The 26,575-nt window shown below is 40.0% G+C and overlaps 3 protein-coding genes across 4 annotated transcripts; 2 read left to right on the top strand and 1 right to left on the bottom strand.

Moving 5' to 3' along the window:
• Window positions 1–110: 110 nt before the first annotated feature.
• zgc:154055 (uncharacterized protein LOC556036 homolog) lies at window positions 111–6,185 on the bottom strand. Of its 2 annotated transcripts, XM_067613376.1 has the most exons (11): window positions 5,566–6,185; window positions 5,162–5,218; window positions 4,562–4,670; window positions 4,282–4,407; window positions 3,164–3,337; window positions 2,859–3,076; window positions 2,541–2,702; window positions 2,000–2,141; window positions 709–929; window positions 471–622; window positions 111–365 (listed from the first exon to the last, which is right to left on the bottom strand). In XM_067613376.1, exons 1-11 carry the CDS (start codon window positions 5,748–5,750, stop codon window positions 265–267), a joined length of 1,647 nt encoding a protein of 548 aa, XP_067469477.1. In that variant the 5' UTR covers window positions 5,751–6,185; the 3' UTR covers window positions 111–264. The 2 variants fall into 2 exon arrangements, with proteins under 2 accessions (XP_067469477.1, XP_067469478.1); XM_067613377.1 differs by lacking the exon at window positions 5,162–5,218 and having other exon boundaries at window positions 113–365; window positions 5,566–6,179.
• A 1,620-nt stretch (window positions 6,186–7,805) lies between these two features.
• Window positions 7,806–10,044, top strand: fam167b (family with sequence similarity 167 member B). Its single transcript, XM_067613381.1, has 2 exons — window positions 7,806–8,205; window positions 8,659–10,044. Exons 1-2 carry the CDS (start codon window positions 7,906–7,908, stop codon window positions 8,920–8,922), a joined length of 564 nt encoding a protein of 187 aa, XP_067469482.1. The 5' UTR covers window positions 7,806–7,905; the 3' UTR covers window positions 8,923–10,044.
• Window positions 10,045–12,313: 2,269 nt separating this feature from the next.
• Window positions 12,314–25,922, top strand: lck (LCK proto-oncogene, Src family tyrosine kinase). Its single transcript, XM_067614123.1, has 13 exons — window positions 12,314–12,503; window positions 14,293–14,405; window positions 15,067–15,127; window positions 16,205–16,295; window positions 17,432–17,530; window positions 17,671–17,774; window positions 18,733–18,882; window positions 18,988–19,140; window positions 20,332–20,515; window positions 22,741–22,813; window positions 24,604–24,757; window positions 25,053–25,184; window positions 25,294–25,922. Exons 2-13 carry the CDS (start codon window positions 14,298–14,300, stop codon window positions 25,488–25,490), a joined length of 1,506 nt encoding a protein of 501 aa, XP_067470224.1. The 5' UTR covers window positions 12,314–12,503; window positions 14,293–14,297; the 3' UTR covers window positions 25,491–25,922.
• Window positions 25,923–26,575: the final 653 nt, after the last annotated feature.

Raw genomic sequence — 26,575 nt, 5'->3', positions numbered from 1 at the left:
CTCACAACCTCTGGGTGATAACAAGCATATTTCCCACAATTTTTACTACACTTTAAATCACACCAATAATTCTGTTTTTTTTTTCCAACACAATTTTTATGAAAGCATGAAAATTACTGTACTTTAAAACACCGTTAAAAGATATGAGGAACAATTCAACAGTTGAAAGACATTGCACATTGGTAACATTCCTATTTATGTTCATTTCCCTCAAATGTTCATTATCATCATCTCCACTGCACTGGTCTGTACACTGAAGGATCATCAGCTCAGAGCCAGCTTCCCCCACTCAATGACCATGTTCCTTATTTCTTCCTGGGCTTCTTCTAGGTGGCGAGCCTGTTGGGTCCACCTCAGAAAAAAGCCTGAGGGAAAGACATGAGCTTGAGACAGCACCAACACTTATCAAGTCACCAACAGGTCTAAAAGCATAAAATCAAGTTTGAATGCATACATCAACCAAAGCTCACCTTTCCACAGCTGCAGGGACTGAGGGTGGACTGAAGGCCAGATGGCCAGCTCAGTGGGTTCATACAAGGGGTTGGAGTAGTGCTCTCTGTCCCTGGGCCTAAGCAGAGCCTGGAACAAACAGTGAGTCTTCTCCCTCACCCCTAGAGCACACCTGAGAGGGAAGGACAAAGATGGAAGAGTGAGGTGTGAACTAACTAACACCACGTATGTCTATTCACACTCTGAGGGATGACTGACCTCTCCTGATCGTTGTTACAGAGGAAGGTTCCATAGTCAGAGGCGTAGGCTTCAGTCGCCAGCCTCAGGAGCAGAGCCTCAGAGAAGCCCAGTGCTAGGGGGAACTGGCGCCACAGCTGCCACACACAGTCCAGCAGCAGCAGGAAGACTGGGGACTCCTGCTGGAGACGAGCGTGGGAGTAGGCTGAGTGGGCACATCGCTGCTGGAATGGGTGTCCTGCCTGCAGAGAAAAAGACACCTAATTTTGCTGCTTATTCATTTTATGACTGTCAAAACAAAGTGCTTGTGAATTAAGTTCTGCATAACCTGCCCACATTTGGATTAGAAGGATGATTTATCAGATTAGAAACCTATTTAAAGCAACTAGGACTGCTTATGGGTCTGTGAAAATGAGTCCCGATTTTTGACTTGCAGTTGTAATTTCATTCCTCTCAAATTCTGAAAAATACTTAATCAAATGTAGAGTTGCTGAAAAAGACTAACTACTCTCTGTATGTTTTTGGGCGACCGCACCACGGTCACCAGGTTAAGAGAAGCATATCTTGTTGAATCTATGATCACCTCATGCAGCTGACTGAATATGAACTTCTCGCAAGACACTTCCTGTTAGGGTTGGACTATTGAGCAATATTCTTTAAGCAATAGATTTGGTCATACTACATGTGAGAGAGTGCTTAAAAAAATTCTGCAGCTATAATGTCAAATGTTAAATGTTATAATAACGCAATATGTCCTCACTTTGGGTGCAACTGCTTTATTTAAGACTGATAAAGTGGTCTTTAAGTTTAGAATGCTTCCCCCGTCTGAACTTTTTTTTACTTTTCTGAAAGCATTAAAATAATCACTGAGCTTTATTTGATATAATATTTTTTTTGTATCCCCAAGATGATTTCAGACTCAGAAACTCTCCAATTTGTAAGCTGTGTAATTTTTTTTTCTATGGTCTGCAGTACTGTATGTCTAAAATGTATTCCAACAAATGAGACACTTTAGCACCATCCCAGTCTTTTTATATACATAGGCTGTGTCCAAAATCACTCCTTCATTCACAGAAACTCATTAGTTTACTGTATGTGAGCAGTAAATCGAGAATCAAGACACTTATCTGTCATTGCCATTATGGATCACTGACAGATGTAGGCTCACAGAACAATAAGTTTTGCATTTGCAAAACTCAAACATCGCACCATTGTTGACATTTTCGAAAGGCACCTTATCATGCATAAATTCCACACAATTTCACAATTCGCACACTTAAGATAAAATGGCAGAGAGTAAATATGCACTCACCTGTATCCACTCCCTCTCCAGCAGAGCCAGGAAGCCCTCCAGTGTGCGGCAGCTTGGGTCCATGATGAGCTGTGCCAGAGTGCTGATGAGCAAAGTGGAGTCTATCCCTTCAGAGCCGTGCACCAGGACTGAATGACCATCCCTGGACAAAAAACAATACAGATGCTTCAGTCTTGTTCATCTATATGTAAAAGACATGCATTTTATTTCTTGGCAAAACAACTACAGAGACCTTTCAATTAGTGCTGCTGACAAATTGAAATGTTTTAGTGTTGTCAGTTTCTTATGCTGTCTATGCATGTTCAGCCTATGTCTGGTATTTTACTGTCTTTTAACATCATATTTTTTATATGTTTTTGCCCTTTTGATTAAATTAAGAACATATTATTACCATTTTATTTACATGTTAGTATTTTTGCTATCCTCCCATGTATTCAAAGTGAAAAAAATTCTTCACTGAATTATTGACTTGCATAGTTATACAAGCACGAGATAAGTGCAGGCACACTGTAATCTCACCACAGATAGTTGTAGTTCCTACCTCTCCACACATTCTGCCAGCAGGCCAGCTGTTGACAGAGCAGTCTGGACGTGAGACAGCCACTTAGAATTTTCAAGCTTACTGAGCCAACGGTCCATATTGTGGGACTCGTCGCCACAGGCCTCCACCAGCTTAATTAGACTCTCCTGGAGTGCTTTACCCCTGCACAAATACATTTAAACCTCTTATACACATGTGCACATGCAGAAATCACACGTAAGAAAGTGAATTAGCTTCAATGGGAAAGATCAGTGTCAGTGAAATTGTGCATTTATTCACTTTAGCTTTTCATTGTGGCATTCACACACATACACACACCTTTCCATCTGTCTGTGCAGTCTCTTCCAGCGGTTGTAGCACGATTTGGATTCAAAGCCTCCACCTGTCATCCGGGCCTGTTGCGCCTGCTGACTGGAGCGTGTGTCAATAATGTAACCTTTGTCTGAGCCGTCAATCACAGCCTGGAAGAAGTGCTCATCTTCCCTGCAGCGCTTCCTATTGGCTCCCGTCAGTGGCTGACTGCTGCGCACGATTACCTGGAAAGTGTAGGTTTAATTAGCAGTGGGAATCGTAGGCCACTGTTAACCGTGCTCAGTACAGCAGCGCGGAGACAAACAGCTCACCATGCCATTCTTCCTGTGGTAGTAGCAGAGGACAGGGAAGCGTCCTCCCTGTCTGAATTTGGCCACCTTCTTCAGCGCGTCATCGTCTACATCCATGGGAACAATGACAGCTGGAGGGTAGGAGGGACACACTGTGTAGTCTCTGTTCACAGTGCTCAGTCTCCACCTATTGTGCTGCAAACCCAGGAGAGAGAAGGCGATGAAAGCTTGTCACAGCGACAAACAACTAATGGATGAAAATTTGACCTTCAGTACACATAAATGATGCAACCTCCTGTAAGTAAAGTGCACACGCCCCATCTGGTTTATACTCGCTTGATGTCAAAGGACACTAAAGTCACAGGAAACAGCCCTAACACGGGTCGATACACCTTCCTCTGCACACAGCACTTGCTAACTGCTGACTTGTTCACACTTTAAACAAAGACAGTAGTTTGTGCTTCACTTTTAATTGTGTCATGTAGAGGTAGAAGAGATGGTACCAAAATTTAATATTTACCCATAATGACCAAACTACAGCCTGGGATGCTATTCTGTAATGTTTCTATATGTAAAATTGACAAACTGCAAACCCAATCATATGTTATAGTTTAAAGAGAGAAAGAGTCCGTTTCAGCAGGACAAATGTGGGTAAACATGCAAGCTCCAACCAGATTCTTCTAACGATAGTTAGTTAACGATGAACGATAGTCACCAGGCCCGGCCTGATGAAAACTACAGATATCCTGGCGTATCGTGCCAGTAAAACACATGCAACAATGCCGCCTTCAGGGTCCACCCCTCACCATAGCAACACACTGTTCCCAAAGGAGGGCGTCTGTAGATTAAGCACAAATTCAAGCTGTGTCCAGCACATTCTGAAGTAAAGGAAAACAAGTGTAACCTAACAGTGGTGACAGAGCTGTGCCCTTAGCTACAAAGGATATCCTGAATCTTGACCCTTATGTTGAGTTTCCCTGGCATTTTCCTGTCATGTGGTTCTTGGATCATTGTTGGAAAAGGTTGCCAGTGAGACCGTGTGTCTCACAGGCAACCTTATGTGTGTTTCTATGCATTTGGGAGTACATTCATGTACAGCAACAAGCAAGTCTCTACAGAGAGTTTATTGTGGTGCTTACGAGCTCCTTCATTTGAGTGTAGTGCTTTTCAGGGGATGAGAGACCCCACTGGTCCTGGAGATTGAGATCAGGAGGTCTGTAAAAGAAAGGGTACATCTCCGACACACAGTCCAGACAGGACAGGGTCTAGAGAGAATGAAAGAGAGATTGTTGTGAGACTTTAAAACAATGTCATCAGATGTAAAGCTGCGATGAGGACGAGGAGGAAATAACGAGAAAAACAGACATAGAAATAAACACTGATTACTTTATCCCCACTAGACACCATTAATTATTGTACCTCAATAGAGCGTGCAATGTTGAGACATTGCTCCATGCCTGGGATGTCAAGCTGGAGCACACGTAAGTCTTTACACTTGATGGTAATCGTCCCTGAGGATCCAGATATCCTACAAACACACGCAACAACACCCACACACACACACACACACATGTACACACACACACACACACACACACACAGCTATGAATCCTGCAAAACAATGGAAACAATACCCCTGTGTCCACTTCATGTTTTGACTCTAGCAATGCAGAAAGCTTGACTTGAGGCAGATAACAGAAGGCGAACCCGGTCAGCTGGGGTGTGTGTGTTTGTGTGTGTGTGTGTGTGTGTGTGTGTGTGGGTGGGTGGGAGGGGGGTTTTCTCTTGATGACAAATGGGCGAGCCACATTTAATTTCTGTTACTGAGCAAAAACATATTTAGTAAGCTTTCACAGAGGAAACCAACAAGCTATTAGTAGCAAGCGACACACAACACAGCGTGTGTGGAGGGCGATAAGAAAGAGAGTTGGTCATTTTGTTAGCAAATTTCCTTCTTCTCAGTGCTGCGGGCAACAAAAGCAGCACAGCAGACACACTGCAACACAAATGATATCCAACCTTTCACTGCGGCCTGCATTAGAGAAGAGGCCGGAGTAGCCCAAAAGGTTTTCCACACTGATTAAAAAAGATTTGAGGAATAATGTAATTAGACATTAATTACACATTGGAGCATTCACTGGTGGTTTGGTGTTGATTAGTATATTGTTGATTAGTGTGATTATTTGTTTGACCAAGACCAAATAAAATAAATTAATGATAAAAAGATCCACAAGTCACTCATGCTGTAATAGTCTTTTTAAGCAGTTAAATGATGTTTATTGGAAAGATAATGATGGAGGATGTGAAGGCAACATCTGGAAACAACTGAAAACAAATGAAGTGAGACTATTTTTGAATATTTTTATTGTATGATGTAATGTTCAGCTAAACTACCTGATAATATATATTGTTTTTCCCCTCACCTTTTCTCAATGGCATCGATGTTCCTGAGGAGCAGTAAAACCTGCCGAGAGCTGCCCTCCTCCCTGTCCGAGAAGAGCAGGTGGTGGCCCGTGATGCACAGGGTGCCTCTGCCCGGTGGGTGAAGTGGCTGCCGGAGCACAACATCCTCCACATTGGCGGTCTTAATGTGCTCAGAAAACTCCATCAGTTCCTCGTCAAAAAGTGTCACGGCCCTCAACTTCAAATCAGTTCCTCGCCTCTCTTATTAGAAAATGAAAGCAAAGCTCCCTCATCTGAAAACACTGCTACTGGTTGGGCAGAACTGCAGTTGCGCTCTTGCTTGTTTGACGATAAGGAGTCTATAAATAGATGTGGCCTCATAGCCAGGCACTAATGTAGCTACATCTTTCTTCACACAGCAGAGGTCTGAGAATGAAAATGTCTTGCAAGAGGCGACAGAAGACGGAAGTGCACGTTTCCTGAGGCACAGCAACACTGAGATGTGTCACACATTGCTGGTGAAAGTTTTGCACACTGTGGGGGTTGCAACAGGCAGCAGCGATGCTGTATACGCAATGGCCGCTAGGTGGCAGCATGCTCAAACGTAGGAAAGTGGTCTAAGTCAGTGAATACAGACCTTTTTGGCCTGCAGCTCCTTCAAATAAAGCAAAGTCTACTTGGGACCCCCTTGTCACATGTTGCATTGTCTAACAAATGCCAGAAAACAGTTAAAAATAACTGTTGAAGTCCCCCACAGTCCAAGGTTACATTTTCAAATGTCTAGGCCTAGTTTTGTCAGACTAATAGTCCAAAACCCAAAGATATTCAGTTTATCATCATGTTCGACAAAGAAAAGCAATAAATCATCACATTTGAAAAGTTTATTTTTTCATTTTTGCTTAAAAAATGACTAAAATGATTGTTCAAGTATCAAAATAATTGCTGATTAATCTTCTGTCCATTGACTAATCGATTAACCGACTAACCTTACAGCTCTAGAAAGAGGATTTATTTTATTTTATTTCAATAATTGGCTTGAGGAGATAAAACACTGTAATCTACAAGAAATAAAGCAAAATTTAGAAGAAAAAAAAACACAATTCTGTGTGTCCAAAATATGTTTGTTTATTAATCTGTATCCTATCCTGTCCAATCACCTCCCAACTGCTTTGCTTAAACTCGCGACCCCTTGTGGGGGTCCCGACGCCCAGATTGAGAACCACTGGTCTAAATCACAACCATACTGACTGATAACCTACAGCTGTTTATTGGCTTTAATCAGTGGTGGAAGAAGTATTCAGATTGTGTACTAAGGCTAAGTAAAAATACCAAAACTACAATATGAAAACACTTCATTGCTCTCTCTATATAAGCTTTTATATAAGCATTCAACAGTTAAGTAAATGTAAACGCTGCCAACTTTAATTTTTAGTGATTTTTCAAGTAAAAATGCCAAACATATTCAAGTCTCAGCTTCTCTGATGTGATGATTTAATGCTTTTCTTTGTCATACAGGATAGTAAATAGATTATTTCTGGGTTTGTGGCTTTTGTTGGACAAAGTAAGTTATATGAAGACGACACCTTTAACTCTGTGACATTATAGTGAACATTTTTCGCTATTTTCGAACAACACAATCAATCGATTAATCGAGAAAATATCCTGCAGATTAATCAATAATGAAAATAACTGTTATCATGAGCAAAAGTTCGACTTTTCAAAGTATTATACTATTACACGTAATATTGCATTATTACTACTGATGCATTAGAGTGCATTTCAATGCTGGTGAAGCTCATTTAAATGACTTTTTATACTGTTGGGTAGTTTAACATATCAGTGCCGCATATTTTATGTTTATATGTGTATTTATCATCTGTTATACATGTAGAGTCTAAATCAACAAAATAACTAGTAACAGTAGCTATAAAAATATGTGTGATGGAGTAGAAATATAGTGTTATTGTACTTAGTTATTTTCCATCGCTTCTGTGATAAAAAGTAATAGATTAAGTTAAAACAACAACACTTAACTCCAAAACTCCAAGATAATCTTATTTGCTTAGCATTGTGAATGCAAAGTTATGACTTCATTTATGTATTTTCAGTCAATACGGGACAAAGCATCACCTCAACATTGCTCCAATGTCTTGAAGGAAATCTGTTTTCCTTTCATAAAAAAAAAAAAAAAAAAAAGTCCTGTGATTTACCCAGCCTCCCTGTCCTCTGCGGTATGGGCGGTCACTGATTCTCAGCTCTCTATAAAGGAGGTGAGGACCTGTTGCGCTCCAGTCGCCAGCTTCCAGTCCAGAAAGTGATCTCAACGTCATTTACCAAAGTCTGCTTTCATTGTTGCGACGATGGATTTTAAAGAGTTTGGAGATGAGTCCTCTGAGGGAGACACGGAGGATCTGGACAGCGTGAAAGCACTGACAGAAAAGCTGAAGTTAGAGACACGCAGACCATCCTATCTGGAGTGGCAGGAGCGGTTGCAGAGTGGACCGTGGCAGGACAGATATCCAGCTGACAGTCCGGGATCAGGAGGACAAGACGTCTCCATGCCTGCAGTTTTGAGAAATGAGAATTCTGAGCTAGTGGTGCGAAACATCTGTGGTTTTGACACCATTGATGATGCTTTGGAGTTTCTGAGAAAAGAGCTGGTGAGTAACTGCAGAGCACTTTATTTTAACCCAAAGATGTATTTGATCCAAGACGGTGCAAATAAAGTTCATACCTTTTATTTTTAATTAGCTGTTAAAACTTTATTCAGTTGAGCATCAAAAAAAAAAAAAAAAAATCCCCATATGTGTGATTTCCATCTTCCTACTTCACCAAAGTCAGCTCTTTCAGGTGTCAGTGATCTGCTCTGCATGAATGCCTGATTTAATGCAAAGGATAGCATGACCTCACAAACTAAACAATATGTCTGTTTTCTCACAGTCCTGCACCCGTATAATCCACATACCAGTAATCTGTCTACACCTGCCGATAAGAAAGATTAAAAACTATGATAAGACACACTGACAGTGCCTGAATCAACATTTCCGACTTCCACATATTTTCTGGTATCTCACGGATGCTCATTATCTCTCTCTTGTTCATCTTCTCTCCAGAGGGAGATGCAGGTTCAGGACAACCGCCTAGCCCGTCAGCTGATCCGTCTGCGTGTGGAGATCCACCGGCTGAAAGTGGAGCAGGTGTGCGACCGCCATAAGGCGATGCTCGATGATGCAACGTACGAGCTGGAGGAATGTGGCGAGGAGTCGGACCTTCTGTGTGACATCCCCATGAAGGCCGCCTTCGCCCTGTCCACCCCGCTGAAACACCTGGGCCTCACCAAGATGAACATCAACTCCAGACGTTTCTCACTGTGTTAAAACATCAACCCTGATTCTTTGTTACTGAGGATGTTCCCATGGCCTCTTCTCTGTCTGTATAGGCAAATGAGGAGGTGTTTTGTTGACAGACTGGCTGGCCAGCTACTGGTTCCATGGGTGGAAATGAAAATGATTCCCATGGCGTGCAACACTTCTTGACAGGCATGAGGAAGCCTCCGTGCACAGACCTGTATGGGCACACACCCAAAAACACTGACGCACCTTTCTGCTGCATGGAGCCTAAGCTGCTCTAACAATGTGTGTTCTTTAGATGGTGCAGGGTGAATCAGAGTACATAGATGAAGAATTAGAGCTAGACTGAAATGTAAAGGTAGATATGAAGTGGGCGTTATGTTCAGGATCTTATACTTTCATTTTTAGTTCATTTTGGTTCATTTTGCTAAAGAAGTGCAAAACAGTTAGGGGGAGAGTAGTAAATACTTGCTCAAAGATTGTTATAGAAATAAGAAAATGCTCACTCCCATTACTTTACAGGTAAAAAAGTTTTCCGCATTTGACTGAAATGAAAATGTGTGAAGGCAGTGCGTCTGATCCAGTCGAAAAGAAAAGTTCAGCAAAATTTTAAATCAAGCACGCCCTTTGATAAAGTGACATATTATGTAGGTAGAAGCCACCACCTCAAACAGCATCCTCGCAGGAAGCGGGAAGTCACACTCCAGCATTTTCACACTTCTTCTTCACAAACCAAAAATATCTCTATGGCCTCACCGCTGCAGTGACACAACCCAGGGGGCTGTTCTTAATGCATTTTGTTTTCCATTACAGTGTCCAGATCCTGCTGAGCACCGACTCTAAGCTATATATGGCTGGAAAGTGACCAAGTGTATTCTGTTGCTCAGTAGGCGATTCAGGGCGAATTAAATTGTTTATTACGTAGCTGATAATTATCAGCTTGTAAGTTTTTTGTTGAGTTATATTTTACTTTGGTTGTGTTAAATGTAAAAAAACACATTTTTATCATTCTATGCAGATTTTTAAATCATGCTACTGTAATATGAATATATCTTCTTAACAAAACTGTAAAAAGGTATACAAGCAAAACGCCATGAGATGTAACTTGTCATTGCACAAACAACTGAATATTAAACAGACGTTGCCATATCCATGTCAGTTGCACATTTTATTAGCATGAATATACACAGAAGTGTAAGATATTGATCATTACATGATTGAAAAAGGTTATTTGGGTTAGTTCTGTGCATCTGTCTAAGCACAATCCACTATCAATCTTATTCAGGGTAAACGTCACCACATGCTCCATCCTCGGTCTTAAAGTCACTCCAAAAGTGACAATAGTCAAAAGGCACAATAGTCTCTTCTTTCCTTCCACGAGACATGCATGACCTGGTGTAATATGCAAACATATGAATGGGGCCCTAGAGGGATGAGCAGAACCACAGACATTGTTGGACACAACTAGTCCAACAAGAAACCAAATATGCCTCAGCAGAGTGCGGTCACTGTGTGAAATGAGAGCACAACCAGGACTGCTGAAATGATGATAATGTGGCATACTCCGGGACACGGGTGACCTCATGTGTGACGTTAGACTTCAACAGTGGAAATGAATATCATATGTAAAATACACAGAGGCCGAAGTATTGCACCTCGAGGCCTTATTCGTCATTGAATGCTTTTACAATAAAGAGCTGCAGACTTATGTTTCTCGTGCCACTCAGCTCTGCCCTGCAGATAGTTTCCCTTGACCTTTTCCCAGTATCATAACACGCTGCCATTACATGAGCAGAAGCTGATATTAGTTCAGTCTATCAGTTTATTTTTAAACTGTACTCCTCTAAAGATGCATGACAGGAATTTGTTAAAAGATGTTGCAATTTATTAAATGACAGACTGTGTTAAAATGTACATGAGTAAGCATTAGCAGCAAACAAAAGCCTTACTCGCTCACATAAAAGCAGGCAGCACCTGCATGGCGGAGCGGGAGGTAGGAGGGTCGGAAAACATTCTGCATATTCTGCACATTGATAGTATCTCAATTTGATTGCGTAACAGAAAGTGATTTCCAACCACATTTGGAAGTAGTGACAGCTGTGGTCGAAGGGAGAATAGGAATACCCTTAAAGCCTCATAAGGCCATGCCAATAGCTGATCTCCAAAGATGGCAACATTCTTTTAAGTAATTGAAGCGTCGTATGTCTTTGTCACATATATGAGGAAGTTGTCTGATTAGATTCTGCCTCTAGAAACTGATAAAATACAATGAACGTTCATCCCGTCATTTTCTGGTTGTACCAGCTCTTAACGAAATGTCAAAAAAGTGAAACTACTTCATCCACCCTCTAGGTTACACTGTCTCAGTGAAACGGAAAAAGAGTGAACTCAGGTGGTTTCACAGTAAGTGAGACTTAATCTAAGCTGTGGCAGTCTTCTGAGCACATATTTCTGTGCACTTCCTGTAATGTTTGGACTAACTTCCTGCCGGTGCATGCTCTGTAGCAGCAGCCGTTCACCACAAGACAAGAGATGTGGTCCACAGCAGAGTTGTCTTAAAGGCAGAGAGCGCGACAGCTCACACTTATAGTGTGTCGGGAATCTGAAAGACTTGGTAGTTCACGTTTGCTCTCAGGGGGCTAAATATGACCACTAAACAAAAACCTCTGGTTAAAATAAGAGGGTCATTCACTGATTGACCTTTATATATGTTTAGCCTTGTGTAAGTGAGAAATTAGTCACCAATGTTGTCAATATGTGAAAACTAAGGTCAACTCAATATATTTTAAGTTATTCTTGGTTTGCTGGCCACAAACAGACCAAAAATAAACACAAACCACATGTATGATTGACAAAAATAGCCTTGTAGTCTTGTTGAAATCTGGGGCCTGAAACCACTACATATGATGCACAACTATCCTTAAATGGTCCCAAAATGGTCTCTTGTGAGACAGATAAGACTAATTTGACGCTATTTGAAATCCCCTGTCTAATCAAATATTCTATCTTGCAGGTTAAGTTCTTTTGAATGACCCTGGACCACCACCTCAACCACACACTGATGGTGTTCCTCAACTTAAAGGTCACAGATGTTATGCAAAAAAGTGAAAAAAAAGAAAAAGTATACATAACCTCACCACTGTCTTGTAGCATACTGAAACCCCCTTTCTTAACTGTATTGGAAAATTCACGTCTTGGCACCCAGTTTGGGAAGGGTGCTGTCCTGACCCCTTTACCATGGAGCCTAACGCCCCCCCCTCCTTCCCTCATTGTCACACACAGCTGCATGGTGAGCACCTGTTAGAAGCCTGCAGAGCAACCCTCAACCTTTCAACGACAGGAAACTCTCTAGTTCGCTCACCTCCAAAGAGTGTGTGTGTGTGTGTGTGTGTATGTATAGAAACACATCAGCACTCCTAGCTGTGAGTTAGTTATAATACGCGAGGCGGATGATGACATCTTCACACTCAAGCTCCAGCGGTGAATATCTCACTTATTGCTAAATATCTGCTTTTTTAAAAATATATCTATTTAATGAACAAGATCTCCATGGCGGCACCTGTAATCTGATATTATTGGAGGCTTGAAGAGATTTCATATTTCAAGAGGTGAGTATCAAACTTGTGATCAGCATTACAAAGGTCTATCGAATGTAGAGAAAGACATGATTGTAACCAAGGAAGAGTTGAACAAAATGTATCATTTCCCTGTCATTAATATATGTATTAGAGCAAATATTCTACATAAATCAGGCAGGTTGATTACTATGGTAGATAGTTTGATGTTTAACTTTTTTATAAACTGTATTGTATTTAGAAAGTTGAGTTTTAGAGAACAATAACCACACCCAGAAGTAATGGTAACTGAGCTTAAACACATTCTTCATTTTCCATTGGTATATAATAACATTCAACACACATAGTGGCTGTCTCATAGTCACTGCTGATAAAAATCAGCATTACAGAGTATTGTAAAGTGATACTTGTGACATACACTAGTCACAATGTAAGAGATAAAGTAGGTAATGGCAACTAGATGTGAAGTACAAATACAAATTTGAACGTGGAAGTCATTGAATTTTTACATATTAAGGTTTGTTTTTTCTACACTGAGATTTTGTTTCTTTCTTTATGGTGTTCTCAGTTTTGGAAAGATATATTCTATCAGTCCACTTTCTTTACTGACAATGCCAGTGAATTAATCCAAATGTCCTTTTGGTCAGTAACACAGACCACACTTACTGTCCATATACCCATAATACTTTGCAAACAATAACAGAATTTGTTTTGAAAGGCCTTCAGCTGCAGATCATAAAAAGAAGAGGGTAGCCCCTCAATGGAAAATGCTGACTTTGTTTGTATGACTCCCTGAGTGCTGCCCAGTAAGCATAGGAGGGCTTATTAAAAAAAAAAAAAAAAAAAAACTCCTGTGATTCGTTCCTTGGGGTCTCAGTACAGTGGTGGGTTGTTATTGCCGGGTCAGACCTTTCCAGATCTTTCTCACGGCTTTGAGCCTTTTGGGACAGACGGCTGCTGCGATTAGCCCACTGACCCTGTTCCGTGACTGGTCCAATGGGAGCCAACTGAGCTTGAGAAATCCAGTTTGTACAGTGCCCCAGTGTAAAACACAATGCAGAGCATGTGCAGACGCTGTATTATACAAGATTAGTATTTGTACATTTTTGTAGAACCTACTGATTAGGCTTGAATTAGAGCATTTAAAGGCCTGTGATTTGCAGCCCTGAAAGTAGTAGCAGCACTTCAGTTTGTCATAGTTCTCAGTGATTTTTTGTGATTTTCTTTGACTGTTCATGTGGTGTCAGAGGATTGTCTAAAATGAAAGATTTTACATGTCTTAGGATCTTAGTTTCGAGTCTGATTCATCACTGAGCCTCCATTTTGTGACGAGGCCCTCAGTCACAACTGATTAAGGCAGTTTTCGGAAAACTCCGGAAACATTTTGTGTCTTCTGTTAGTGCCTGGAGATCTGAAATTGATTACACTGATGGATGTCTTTAATGAATAAAATACTTTAGTATATAATAGAAGGACTAAGCGCTGCATGGGTCTGATGGTTCATATGCCAGGTGCTTTTTAGTGAGGCAGGGTAAAATACAAAAAACAAAGTCTTGCTTGATATTTGTCTTAAGTAGTGCAGACAACCATGGAAAAAAACTATGGCACTCTGTCTTCAGGTGAAATAATCTTATGAATTTATTCTTCAAGCATAGGCGATCAAGCAAAACAACATGTATCAACTCGTCTTCATCAGGGTCAGAAATACTTTATTGGACGGAAAATACCGTCACGAGAGATTTTTTGCCATTAAATAACAATAAATCATTGTTTGGGTATTTTGATTATGTTGATGATAATAACCTGAATCTTTAAATTGCAGAAAAGATGGGATGTAATTGCAGTTCAGACTATTCAGAAGACGACTGGATCGAGAACTTGGATGAAATCTGTGAACACTGCAACTGTCCAATACCTCCAGAGTCATGCAATCCAGTGAGTGTCTTTGTTCATGTTTGTGCATATTGCATGGGTAAGCACGTGTTTGTGTTCTTCACGTATACCCACTGGTGCATGTGTCCATTACTTCATGCATTTCAGTGTATAAATGAGCGTGTATGAGCTTGACAGGAATGGGCCTTGGTTGTTTATGTGGTTGGCTGTGGATGACCACTTGAAGAACATAGTCAAAAGGTGTGAACACGACGTGAACTCCCACGATTCATTTTTCTGTTGTGTTAATTATGTAACCTTTTTCTACGATGTTATCCTTTTTTTTAAAAAAATTATGGTACCATCCACTACTGCACATGGGGTACAGAAAAGTTTATAACTGCGAGGGAAGTTGTCGTTTGTGTGTATAATGAAATGGGAGCATAATTATTCTATCAATGTTGCTTGTTTCCTCTCTTTGACTTAGATGTCCCATTAGATTAGAATTAGAGGAGAAAGCCACCTGTGTGTGTTACAATACATCGAGACATTTTGTCTGGGAGCACAAAACCAAAACTGCCAACGTTACACCAACAAGACTTGCGTAATTAACCAGAAATATAAATAGCTTTTATTGTGAATGTGAAATGTGATAGTGCATAAATCTTCTATTGTTCTTCGGAAAGCTGCACCTAAAATACAAGTCTTGTTTTTCTCTCACCAGTACACAGATCAGCTAATTCCATACCCATCACAGCATTCACCACCTACATCTCCATTACCAGGTAACGAGAAACAGCATATTTTTATTGTTTGTGTGTGTTTAAGTATGTACAAATGTGTGTGTGTCACTAATATGTAATATGATGAGTTGAAGCCAAATTAAGTCAGTTTTTAATTATATAGTCTAAGGTCCAAATCACATATTTGCCTCAGACAGCACCCTCGATTTAGATAAGGGAACCTCTGCAACAAAATCCTTCAATGGAAAAAAGAGTAAAACCTCAGGATGAGCAACAAAGGAGGGATCCTTCTTCCAGCATGGAAAGACATGGAATATAAATGTTATATTTATGTTGTATATACAGAGTAGACAGCGGTAGCAGTAATAAAACTCCATTATGAGAGAGTGAATGACAGTATTATCTCAATTAAGTAATATTAAGTGTATTAAATTTACGAGTTTCAGGCAGAGAGTGAAAGTGTAATTGAAAACACGAGGAAATAATAGAGTACATACAATTATTAAAATGTATCAAACATTTTTTTTAGTTTCAAAAGTTTATTTTACATTTTCATGTTTGTTATCTAGCAACCAGAACATCATTCTAATCTATTTTTTTTCATATCATGCACATTCAGCATTTTCCACTTTCCTCCTTAAATTTCCTAGTAACATTTTCCATTTCCTTTGTTGCCTACATGATAACTAGAAAGGTGTGAAATGTAGGTTGTTGTATCATTTATTTATGGATTCAATTACACTTCTGACTCGTTACAAAATTTATTAGAGGCATGTGTTGCCTCTGGGTCACTTATCGTCTTTGTCTGGAAAACAAAAAAAACAAAATAATTCAAGGCACTCAAAAAATCTGTCAAAAAGCCTTTTTTTCACGTAAAGATAACTCTTTCATGAAGTAAATTGCAAATTTCTGATCGCTATGCAAGAGAATAATTTTTAATTGGGTTAAGATTCTGTGCAATTCACAAAATTTCACAAAGCACTGGAAAGGATGCCCACCCTTCTCTATTCATAATTGCAGCAGCCGTTCGTCACCCAGCACGAAAAATGAGCCCTGTTGTAAGTAAGAGTGTACGCAGTTTTTTTCAACTAACTAAAACACACAATATTCCTCTTGCAGACAACCTTGTGGTGGCCATATACAGCTATGAACCCAACCATGATGGTGACCTGGGCTTTGAGAAGGGAGAAACACTCAAGATCATCAACAAGTAAGCTGCTGATGTACATAGAGTATCCCTTGGTAAAAAGAATAATGATCATATTTAGGCTCAGAAAACAAATTGAATATCTTTCAGATCTGGGTGGTGTCTTAAGCTTAGTGGTCTCAGACACACAAGTGTATTCACATCGTCCCCGGTTCGTTTCCGACTGGGGGCTTTTCGCTTCTTGTCAGTCTCCTTCGCTCTCTCCCCATGTTTCCTGTCTCACTCTACTTTTAACAATTGAATAAGGTCGAAAATTACAAAAAAGCAACATTGCAGGTTAGAAAGAGGAAACCTATATAGCTACAAGATACTTGGATAATGAGCTACTGGGAAAAATATGGGTATTCTATTTTAGAGTTATGACCATCATCAGGACTGTACCTACCTTTGACACCAAGGTCATATCGTCTAAAATATTTCTGAAAATTTGAAGGTGTTTACAATGGTATGAAGGAGTTTAAATTCTACAATAACACACATATCACACATGTTGTGTTTTCTAAGGTGGTTTCCAATATTTTTATGATTAAATGTGACTGTTGTGACATATTACAAGAGTGATAGGAGTTTAATATTCTCCAACATAATTACATACTTGGCACCATGATGTAATCCAGGGAGACTAAATTTACAGAAAATATGATTGTAGTTTCAAAATATTCACAAAATTTCACTGAATTTGGTTGTTGGCCAGAAAAAACATTCTCAGGTGGGTGTGGTTCTGTTGGTTGGATTCATGTTTTTCTAAAATCCTGGCTATGGCCCTCGTGTGAATAGATGATGTTACTATGATTTTTAGGAGAACTATGCCTCTGATAAACTTCAAAGGTTGATGAAGCTTTATACAATGTGACGAATATTAAAAAGTCAGTAGTGAACACGTCTCTGTTTTCTGTAGGTTCTTCTGAATAAATGGCTGACATGTGAAACAAAACACTTCCCCTCCTCCAAAGTGTGATGTGGTTCATTTCATACAATTATCTTTTACATTTGCAAAGAACCACTTGCCTGCGGGGGTTAATTGAAACTGCTTTCGGAACTGCTTTCACATTCATCCCAGAAAAGGCCTAGACTGCTATGATACATCACAGACACGTACACTCACTCATGGTTATAATTGTCTCTTTTTTTACTGCCAGAGATGATCCGGAGTGGTATTTGGCAGAGTCTCTCATCACAGGCCAGAGGGGCTACATCCCATACAACTTTGTTGCAATGAACACAGTGGAGACCGAACCGTACGTCATACAGGAAATATAAAACTCTCAACGCCATGTTACTCAACCTCAACACCATCTCATATATTTCATGCCTTGTCCCTGCAGGAAGGGAAGTGGTTAGCTCAGAATGTGAAGCATATTTTGTGTTTGTGCTGCAGGTGGTTTTTTAAGAACATTTCTAGAAATGATGCCATGAGGCTCCTCCTCGCTCCTGGGAATACGCAGGGCTCCTTCCTGATTCGAGAGAGTGAGACAACCCCAGGTGAGCTGATCTTCTTGTCATCATAGCATTTTGACTTATCATGTGTAAACAGAATCAAAGTTCCTATATCTCAAGGTGCTTTCTCAGTATATCCGATCATGTGACTTGTTGGAATATGACCTTTCACTATGGTACATTTACTGAAAGGCAACATGCAGCATTTTTTTTATCATTGATATAATCATAATACATGGGTGTAATTACCAGATAACAAGTGGGATCATGCTCCAAATTACTGGTAACCTCAATATTGCTCTGCTGTCTTATTACTGGTAGTGTTTCTAAAATAAGACACATTTCCCACAAACCGCCTCCTTGTTTCCCAGAGCTGTTCATCTGTTTGATTTATGATAATCCCACTAGATATGTGCTATAAATCAATGTTTTTATCCACACTAGCAACGTGGCTCTAGGGATCCTAAAGTTGTCCTGATGGTCAGGCAGTCCAGCCTGACTTTTCCTCTAGTGTCATCATGAGCTTAACATTTGTGGGTTTGAGTGAATTGTCTCAAAAAGCCACAATAAGGTCAAAACTTTACTTTGTCCAATGTTATATATGATCAAATATCTGCAGAACTAATGACATTTCTAATGTCAGCTGTACTTGGTGTTTAGTGCTAGTTAGCAAATGTGGCTAACACACTCAACTAAGATGGCGACCATGGTAAACATAAGGCTATACCTGCTAAACATGAGACTTTGGTAGCGTTGTCATTGTAAATCCATCAAAATTAAAATACATCTCACAACTCCTCTTCTTCTTTGTTCCAATCCAGTGGACCAAAATCTGATGCTGTTGTTGCACTTTACTTTATGTAGACTGACAGATAAAACTGATTGTAATGTTAATTTAATGATGATAAATTGCTGCTGATAATTGCTTTGATGAAAAATTGCAAATGATTAGATTTGTGTTTTGCAGATATTTAATTTGTTGTTTCCTCTTTCCTCTTTCCAGGGTCGTTCTCCTTATCCATCAGGGAACTGGATCACAATACAGGTGAAGGAGTCAAGCACTACAGGATCCGCAACTTGGACAATGGTGGTTTCTACATCACAGCCAAGATATCCTTTAACTCACTGAAGGAGCTTGTCCAGCATCACTCACGTGCGTACAGCCTCATTTTAAGGGATTAATCCAGAAGTTCACTGATGATTACTGAGGAGTCTCCATCTGAAGACACTTTTAACCTCTTCTCTTTCTGTCTTCCAGGTGAGGCAGATGGTTTGTGCACAAAGCTAGTGAAGCCGTGTCAGTCGAGGGCACCACAGAAACCCTGGTGGCAGGATGAGTGGGAGATTCCCCGAGAGTCCCTGAAGCTGGAGCGCAAGCTTGGAGCAGGACAGTTTGGAGAAGTCTGGATGGGTGAGTGACAGAGAAGATGAAATATGGAAGAGTGTGAGAGAGGGAGTGTCAGTCATGATTTTAAGTATATGTATGTATATATATAAAAAAAACTATGTGCATGCATGCTTAGTATTGATTTTTTAATGAGCTGATTGTGTTTCCGTTTTTTACATAGGAGTTATTATGCAGAGTAGTTAGATTGATATAACACATGTACAACAGCCAGTTGCTCAATCTGGTTTTGGGTTTGACTCTGTGGGACTTGAGCCAGGGTTTTTCTGCAGTGTATGCTGAAGCATTTCCAAAATACAGTCTTAATTGTAGGCTTGTTTGAGCGGGTTGATTGTAAAATAATGTGAGTTATTAACCCTGTTACGCAACATCACTCAAATATAAATCTACCTTTCCAGTGAACTTATGGATTGGATGATTTGTATCTTAACAATACTTGTATGAATGTCAGTTGTGACTGTTGAGTTTAACAAAAAGCCCAAATGTTTTGCTCAAAAGGGTATCAGTTGAAATAATCTGGGCCACAACCCCCTTATTATTCAATTGGAGGGGTATTTTTCCCCTCTATTTTCCATCCTCATTTGCCAGCACAATTCAACATCCCAAACAAACCACCGTATAAGAGCTAAACACTGCCAACCATGGAACTTGTCCTCATTTCACACAGCCACTTTCTATTTACAGTAGCTCCTTGCATATAGTCTGAGCACCGTGTTTGTTTATCTAACCTCATCCAAACATTGTCCCTTTCACATACATGGGAGTGACATTGACTATGAAATGTTTACTCATGTTAGTTAATAGAAAATATGTAGTAATCATCCTTCGCAGCAATGCAGAAGATTTCCTTTGGAGATAAAAGAGGTGGAGGAATGCTTTGAATAGCAAATATAATTGGTTCTCAGCAGTGCTACGCTTCATGCATGATGTGAGGTGCTCAGTGCATTACATGGCAGATGATAAAACCGGTTGGTTGTGGGTTTGGTTTACAAGATATACCGACATGAGTGTTAGTGTACCAGAGCTGGTATGAGATCCTGTTTGCGTGTGTGTAATGTGTAACTGTTGTTACTTTAGCACATATTGATCACAACTCACTGCTTTATGGTCCTTATGAGATATAAGTAAACTATGCATTCATTCAAGAGTGCTTAACTATTATGAGTGACAAAATAATGTTTAAATATCTATTTTCAGGTGTCTACAATAATGACAGGAAGGTGGCAATAAAGAATCTGAAGATGGGCACAATGTCGGTGGAAGCTTTCCTGGCAGAGGCCAACATGATGAAGAACTTACAGCATCCTCGCCTCGTACGCCTCTTCGCTGTGGTTACCCAGGAGCCGATCTATATTGTCACAGAGTACATGGAAAATGGTAGGTAGAAACATGTGTCACAGCCTGTGGCCTTTTACCTAATAAGTTCGTAACAATGTTACGATGTGAGTAACCATGAAGCGGGAATTAACGCTGAAAGCATCAAAAGGAAAGGAAGACCTAGTCCAGGGGTATTTCCATATAGTGAGTGCTCGTTTGAAGATAAATTCAAATGAAATCCCTCTGTAATCACAGCAGCTCCTTTCATTTCAGTTTAGTCACCTGAAATATGTCTAAGCCTGTCTGAAACGATCACTTCCTTAATCTCCTGCCCCGTTACCCTAAACACCAAAGACGGTGTTGTCAGAGTAAGCTCTGTGCCTGGAGCAAAACACAAAGAAACATTCAGTGTGGAGTCATAGACATTCAGGATCAAACATGTTGACCTGTTATCGGACTGTGGGTGCCAGAGCACATGCTTGAACAAAAGATTGGGCTGCACCATGTGTTTCACCCTATTCATGAGTCACAGTGTTTTCATATGCTCCACTCCGGTGACTCTGTTGAATTCGCAGAAGACCTTTTGATCAAATCCCACATCGCCTACCTATTTATTTGTGTAAGATTTGAGATGCATTTTACTGTAACTATACAGAATATTCATCATCTGTAATGGTAAAAACACATGCAGCTGTAAGTCATGAGCTTTGCCTCTCAAAGCATGCTGCTCTGGTGAAGTGGCCCGGCCTCTGATAGGCTATTTTCAGCTTCTCCTCATGACCCTCCTGTATTCGTGGCTCTGCTGTAAAATGTTTCAAAGCAAACATGAACTTTCAGTTGCTTTCCTGGCACTTCCAGACATGTCTCTGGTGTTTACTCACCAAAGGGAAGTTTCTCTGGGCCAGTCCGAGACGACAGGGTGTTAAAATAGGAGAAGGTGATTCACCAGGTTATTGTTCACTTAGACCCCTGATCATTCCTGGCTCCTTTCCAGAGTCTGCATACGCACATGCATCCACACACACACACACAAACACACTTAGAGGCACATGCACAAGACACATGTGCTCAGATATTGGCACACTGCACAGTTGTGGCAGTAAATAAACATTGTGGTGACAATGGCAGTTTGTTCAGCATCTTGCCACTGGATGTTCCTCTTTTTCCCCTCCCTCCTTATATAACAAAGACAATGTGAAATTACTGCAAATATGAAATGGCGTCATGGTAACAGCTGCAAACAACTTTCTATATCACAAGCTCTGTGCCAAGTAAAGGTTTATTACGCCCAAATGCTATATGAAAGCGATCCCGTATCCGTTTCACTTTAACCTCCGAAAGTCTTTGTGATTTTTTTTCACAAGGAGGAACAACAACAAAATGCATAGAGAGACGTTGTCACAAACACAACAGCAGTCTTGCAGCTGAATTGAATGGAGTGCCTTTGTATAGTCTTCTATGAGTGGCCTGTAAACCACCAGCAGTGGCTCTACATGAGGGTGTCTCTTTGTCAGAGATCCACGTGTGGACAGGAAACAATTGCTGCCTCTGTTGTCAAGAAAAAGGATGGCTCGGAGTTCCCGTCTTTTCAATTTGTCCCTTTTTTTATTCTTTTATTATCAGAGACAACAAAGATGGAAAATAACAGGCGTATTATCATAGCTTCCCTTTGTAACCTTGACAAAGAGCCCTCATTTTTGCTCTCAGACTTCAAAAGCAGTCTTCCGGACTTAAACAGAGAGCAGCAAATGTCTCCTCTTTCCTGGCACAGTCATTCCTCTTAAAAGTATTTCCTTTGGTTTGACTTGGTTGGCTGACGTGCAAGGGTATTGTTCTGTCTTAATCAAACTCCACAAAGTCTCAGGAACTGCAGCCTGTTGTCAGAAACTATGCATCAACTTGACTGATGCTCTGTGTGCTTCCTCACAGTGTTATGTTCCCTGATTTCTGCTGCTATTCTGGTCCAACTCTGTCTATTTATGCCTATAGGGAATGATGGTGTTTTTGACCAAGGACAATGTCATTAGTCTTCTGAACAAAGAATGATTTAACTGTAGTTTTTTATTTAATTTCATCTTTCATAGTTGCTTAATCTTCTGTTAGATACAATACAATAAAATAGTAAATGTATCTGTGATATTCTGGTTGTGGTGGTGATGGTAACTATGGTTTACCTAGTTTTTTATGTACAGAAATAGGATGCACCTTTTTAGACTGACATGACCTGTGAAACAAGTTAACAGACACATTTTTGTAAAGATCTAACTTGGATGTGATGTTCACAGGTAGCTTGGTGGATTACCTAAAAACAACGGAAGGGAGCAGTTTGCCCATGAACACTCTGATAGACATGGCGTCTCAGGTAAGACATCTCTGATTACCCCTATTGTATTTGTGCTCTTATCTCTGAGCTCCTTTTATCAGATTCCTTTTTCATTTATTCTTTCACTTCCTATTTTCTCAGCATGATCCTCATAGACAGGAAACAGGCCACCGTTGCAGTGAGGCTTATGCTCAACACTAATCTTGTAATAAAAACAGATCTGGGTGTTTGTTTGTGTGTGTATTATGGTGAATGTCGGTCTAGACACAAATAGAACTACCAAACACCACCGAAAGGGGTATATGCGTCACAATTTTTTTTACACCACACCACATTTTGTATCTTTTCACAAAGTTACCAACTCAGCCAAACTGTCAGAACTTAAAGACAGAACCTGAAACTAAATGTATGATGCAGATTTTCCGCTTAGTTTCTCTGAATTTGTCATGCTGTCTCTCGTCAAGATACCGTAAACACTCCCCTGCAAAAGTGATGTCCGCTGTTTGCTGTTAAATCATTATTAAAGTTAATTATGTTGTGAATGTTTTAACTGAAACATAAACTCAAACATAAAGTGAAACTGAACATAAAATTGAACATGGATGCGAGAAAAACTGTAAATGTAATTATCCCATATATGATTCTTGAAATGTTGAAATGTTACATCTTAGTCAAAGAATTTTGACTTACATGTATTGTGGGTGTGGGAATGGAAAACACAACCACAGGAAGACAGGCTCGATGTTTTGAAGTCTAACAAGAAAACAAGAGTCTTCGTTTAGGGTAGGCAAATTCTCCGACGCTTTAGAGCTTGGCGTAGAGAGGCTGAGTTTGTACGGAGCTTTGCGGTGAACATATTTTACAGAAAGATGCTTTCAAGCCCGTCTTCATGCACTGACAGCATTTGTGGTAAAAGCTCTGAGCAAGTAACTCTAACCATCATATGATGGACCATAAAAATCAAGTGATTAATGACCTTGCTCCTGCCACTGTATCGGACGCTCTGTCTACATCCTTATGCCTTAAACTTGTAGTGTTTGTACATGTAGGTAATCAGATGAACTTGAGATTTCACTGAAATTAATGTTAACTACAGGAAAGCAAAGTTGATATCTAATATACTGAATGCTAAATTATGTTCTTAAGTATGAGAGTGATTCATATGGCAGTCAGATGAGTGTAAATAACAGAAAAGAGGCCTTCAGCTTCCTAAATGGGATCACATAACAGCGGTTGAAGTGTATGAATACACAGACATGCGTACATGTCAGGTTTCTGACAAGACTTCCAGGGCCAATGTCACCTATGTGGCAGATTCTGAAAGAAGTCTGAAAGATGCACCCCTGACCCAGCACAACGGAAATACTTACAATCTGTGGTGGTGAATTCTCTGAAAATTACCAGCATTTTCTCACGCCAATGTGTTCGTGTATTAGGTGTAGTTTCGGTTTCCTTCTGAGGTATTCCCATGTGTAAATTACTCAGTCAGTATTTGATTTAATGAGAAATGTGGTCACTGGAACACTCTGTCAGTCTGTGGCAAGGCCAAGGCAGGACCGCAGCTTTTAGTATCAGGAAGTAGAGCTGGTGCTCAGCATACACAGCTGTGTACCTGGGTGGAGTACATGGGTGGAGAACAGAGGTAAAGGGTATAAGGAACTGACCTGGGGAAGTGGTAAACTCCCTGGTCTGGGAGAATATTTCTATTCATCTGTCCAACACACACAAACATTACACAATACTGAAAAATACACAGGATCTTTGCACGGGTACATCTCATGCTTGAAAACACACACACATACTCTCTGGTGATGTGCTGTCCCCTGCAGGTGGCAGACGGCATGGCTTTCATTGAGGAGAAAAATTACATTCATCGGGACCTGAGAGCTGCCAATATTCTGGTGTCTCATGAACTCATCTGTAAGATTGCTGACTTTGGACTCGCCAGACTCATTGAGGACAACGAATATACAGCCAGAGAAGGTAACAAAACCTTGCAGAAAATTAAGATCAATCACTTTTTTCATTCTTTTAAGGTCTCTAGAACCTTTTTTATCAGGGAAAATAATGTCTTATAGAATATATTTGTTTTATTATGTGTTTTTTGTTTGAGTGCATTTGCACTGAAAGATTTTAAATGGAATCACACAAAGTGGAGGTGTGATAAAATAGTCATGTTCCTATATTTGAATGTAGTATGCACAAACATTTCTGTGCAGTAGCTCCATCGAGTATTCATGCCTTTTTTGAGAAACAAATTTTCCTCCATTCTCCATAGGTGCAAAGTTCCCCATCAAGTGGACCGCCCCAGAGGCTATTAACTATGGCACCTTTTCCATAAAGTCTGATGTGTGGTCGTTTGGGATCCTCCTGACAGAAATAGTCACATATGGACGCATACCTTACCCTGGTAATTACCAGCCCATCACAAAATCACTTCATAATGTCACCACATCACAAGTGTAGCATGATTTATATTTGCAGAAAACATCACATCCAATGCCTTCTCTTTTGTTAAGGTATGTCCAACCCAGAGGTAATCCAGAACCTGGAGCGGTTCTACAGAATGCCAAAGCCAGAAAACTGTCCTGACGGGCTTTATGACGTTATGAATCTCTGCTGGAATGAAAACCCAGAGAACAGGCCCACCTTCGAATACCTGAGGAGCGTCCTGGAGGATTTCTTCACTGCCACAGAGAGGCAGTACCAGGAGTAGCCCTGATGGGGCACAAAGACATTTACAACACATATATTCAAACTAAAGGTACAACCTGTGAAGGTGGATGCTGGATTTCATTTTGTTCATTGAAGAGTACATGCCTTTATATCGAGAGGGTAGAAACTGAGAGTATTTTGCTTCTGCATCAATCTTATTCTAAAGCAGCCACTTAGATATGATAAAACCACATGTGGAACTATGAACCTCAAAAAGATGGCACAGTAACAGCTGTATCAGTATCAGCTACTGCTGAGCCAACAGCAGCGAGGAGAGTGATCACCGTGCTGCTTTGAGAACTGTAAACTGGGGACTGTCTGATTTAGATAAGTAACCAGCTGCTCTCCTGGTGCTCATTATTAAGATGTATATAAATTCTGAATGCTTCAACTGTATTTTATCTCTGCAATTTAATAAATGTTTTCAAATTGTTTCCTTATAGTAAAATGCTTTATATGTATTTTGTATTGTTCTTACAATAAATTCAGGCAAACCCACACCCACATAAAATAAATGGTGTGTGAGTGTGTCTGTGAATGGGTGATGAGAATTGGATAAATATATATATATATATATATATATATATATATATGTGTGTGTGTGTGTGTGTGTGTGTGTGTGTGTGTGTGTGTGTGTGTGTGTATCTATACATACACACACACGTACATATATATGTATATATATGTGTGTAAAATAAAATTGGTATACTGTCATAATGTACATACCTCTGCATGATAATATCTGTTTTTGCAGTGAAATTAACATGTCTTCTGGTTTGAAACTAAATTTTGAATACTACACATTGAACAATTTTTTGGTCAATGTTTGGCTGACACTAATCTGGCAACATATCTCGTGGGATACATACATTTCAAAAGTTGCTGAATAACACCATGAACATCTTTAGACATTTTTTCTTCATCAGCATATTAAGACATTAGTCATAGTTAGTGTTATGAATTTATCTTGTTGTTTTATTGATTAATATAATAATTACTTACCATCTTGTAAGCATGTCCTGCACCACTGGCGGCTATGAACATTTCTGATCAGGCTGACTAAAAAATGACAGATAACCTGAACCA

The sequence above is a fragment of the Thunnus thynnus genome, chromosome 16 (genome assembly GCF_963924715.1).
Source record: "Thunnus thynnus chromosome 16, fThuThy2.1, whole genome shotgun sequence".
NCBI lineage: Eukaryota > Metazoa > Chordata > Actinopteri > Scombriformes > Scombridae > Thunnus > Thunnus thynnus.
Note: the sequence above shows the minus strand (reverse complement) of the source record. Positions and strands in the feature narration are given on the sequence as shown.

What these genes read in the sequence shown, in the direction of transcription:
- zgc:154055 (XM_067613376.1), bottom strand. Translation starts at nt 5,750, where the DNA reads ATGGAGTTTTCTGAGCACATTAAGACCGCCAATGTGGAGGATGTTGTG. An exon ending in ACATTGCACGCTCTATTGAG is followed by an intron (nt 4,408 to 4,561) that starts GTACAATAATTA and finishes CATTCTCTCTAG; the next exon opens with ACCCTGTCCTGTCTGGACTG. An exon ending in TGGAGAGGGAGTGGATACAG is followed by an intron (nt 930 to 1,999) that starts GTGAGTGCATAT and finishes TTTTCTCTGCAG; the next exon opens with GCAGGACACCCATTCCAGCA.
- fam167b (XM_067613381.1), top strand. Translation starts at nt 7,906, where the DNA reads ATGGATTTTAAAGAGTTTGGAGATGAGTCCTCTGAGGGAGACACGGAG. An exon ending in AGTTTCTGAGAAAAGAGCTG is followed by an intron (nt 8,206 to 8,658) that starts GTGAGTAACTGC and finishes TCTTCTCTCCAG; the next exon opens with AGGGAGATGCAGGTTCAGGA.
- lck (XM_067614123.1), top strand. Translation starts at nt 14,298, where the DNA reads ATGGGATGTAATTGCAGTTCAGACTATTCAGAAGACGACTGGATCGAG. An exon ending in GTTTGGAGAAGTCTGGATGG is followed by an intron (nt 19,141 to 20,331) that starts GTGAGTGACAGA and finishes ATCTATTTTCAG; the next exon opens with GTGTCTACAATAATGACAGG. An exon ending in TGATAGACATGGCGTCTCAG is followed by an intron (nt 22,814 to 24,603) that starts GTAAGACATCTC and finishes TGTCCCCTGCAG; the next exon opens with GTGGCAGACGGCATGGCTTT.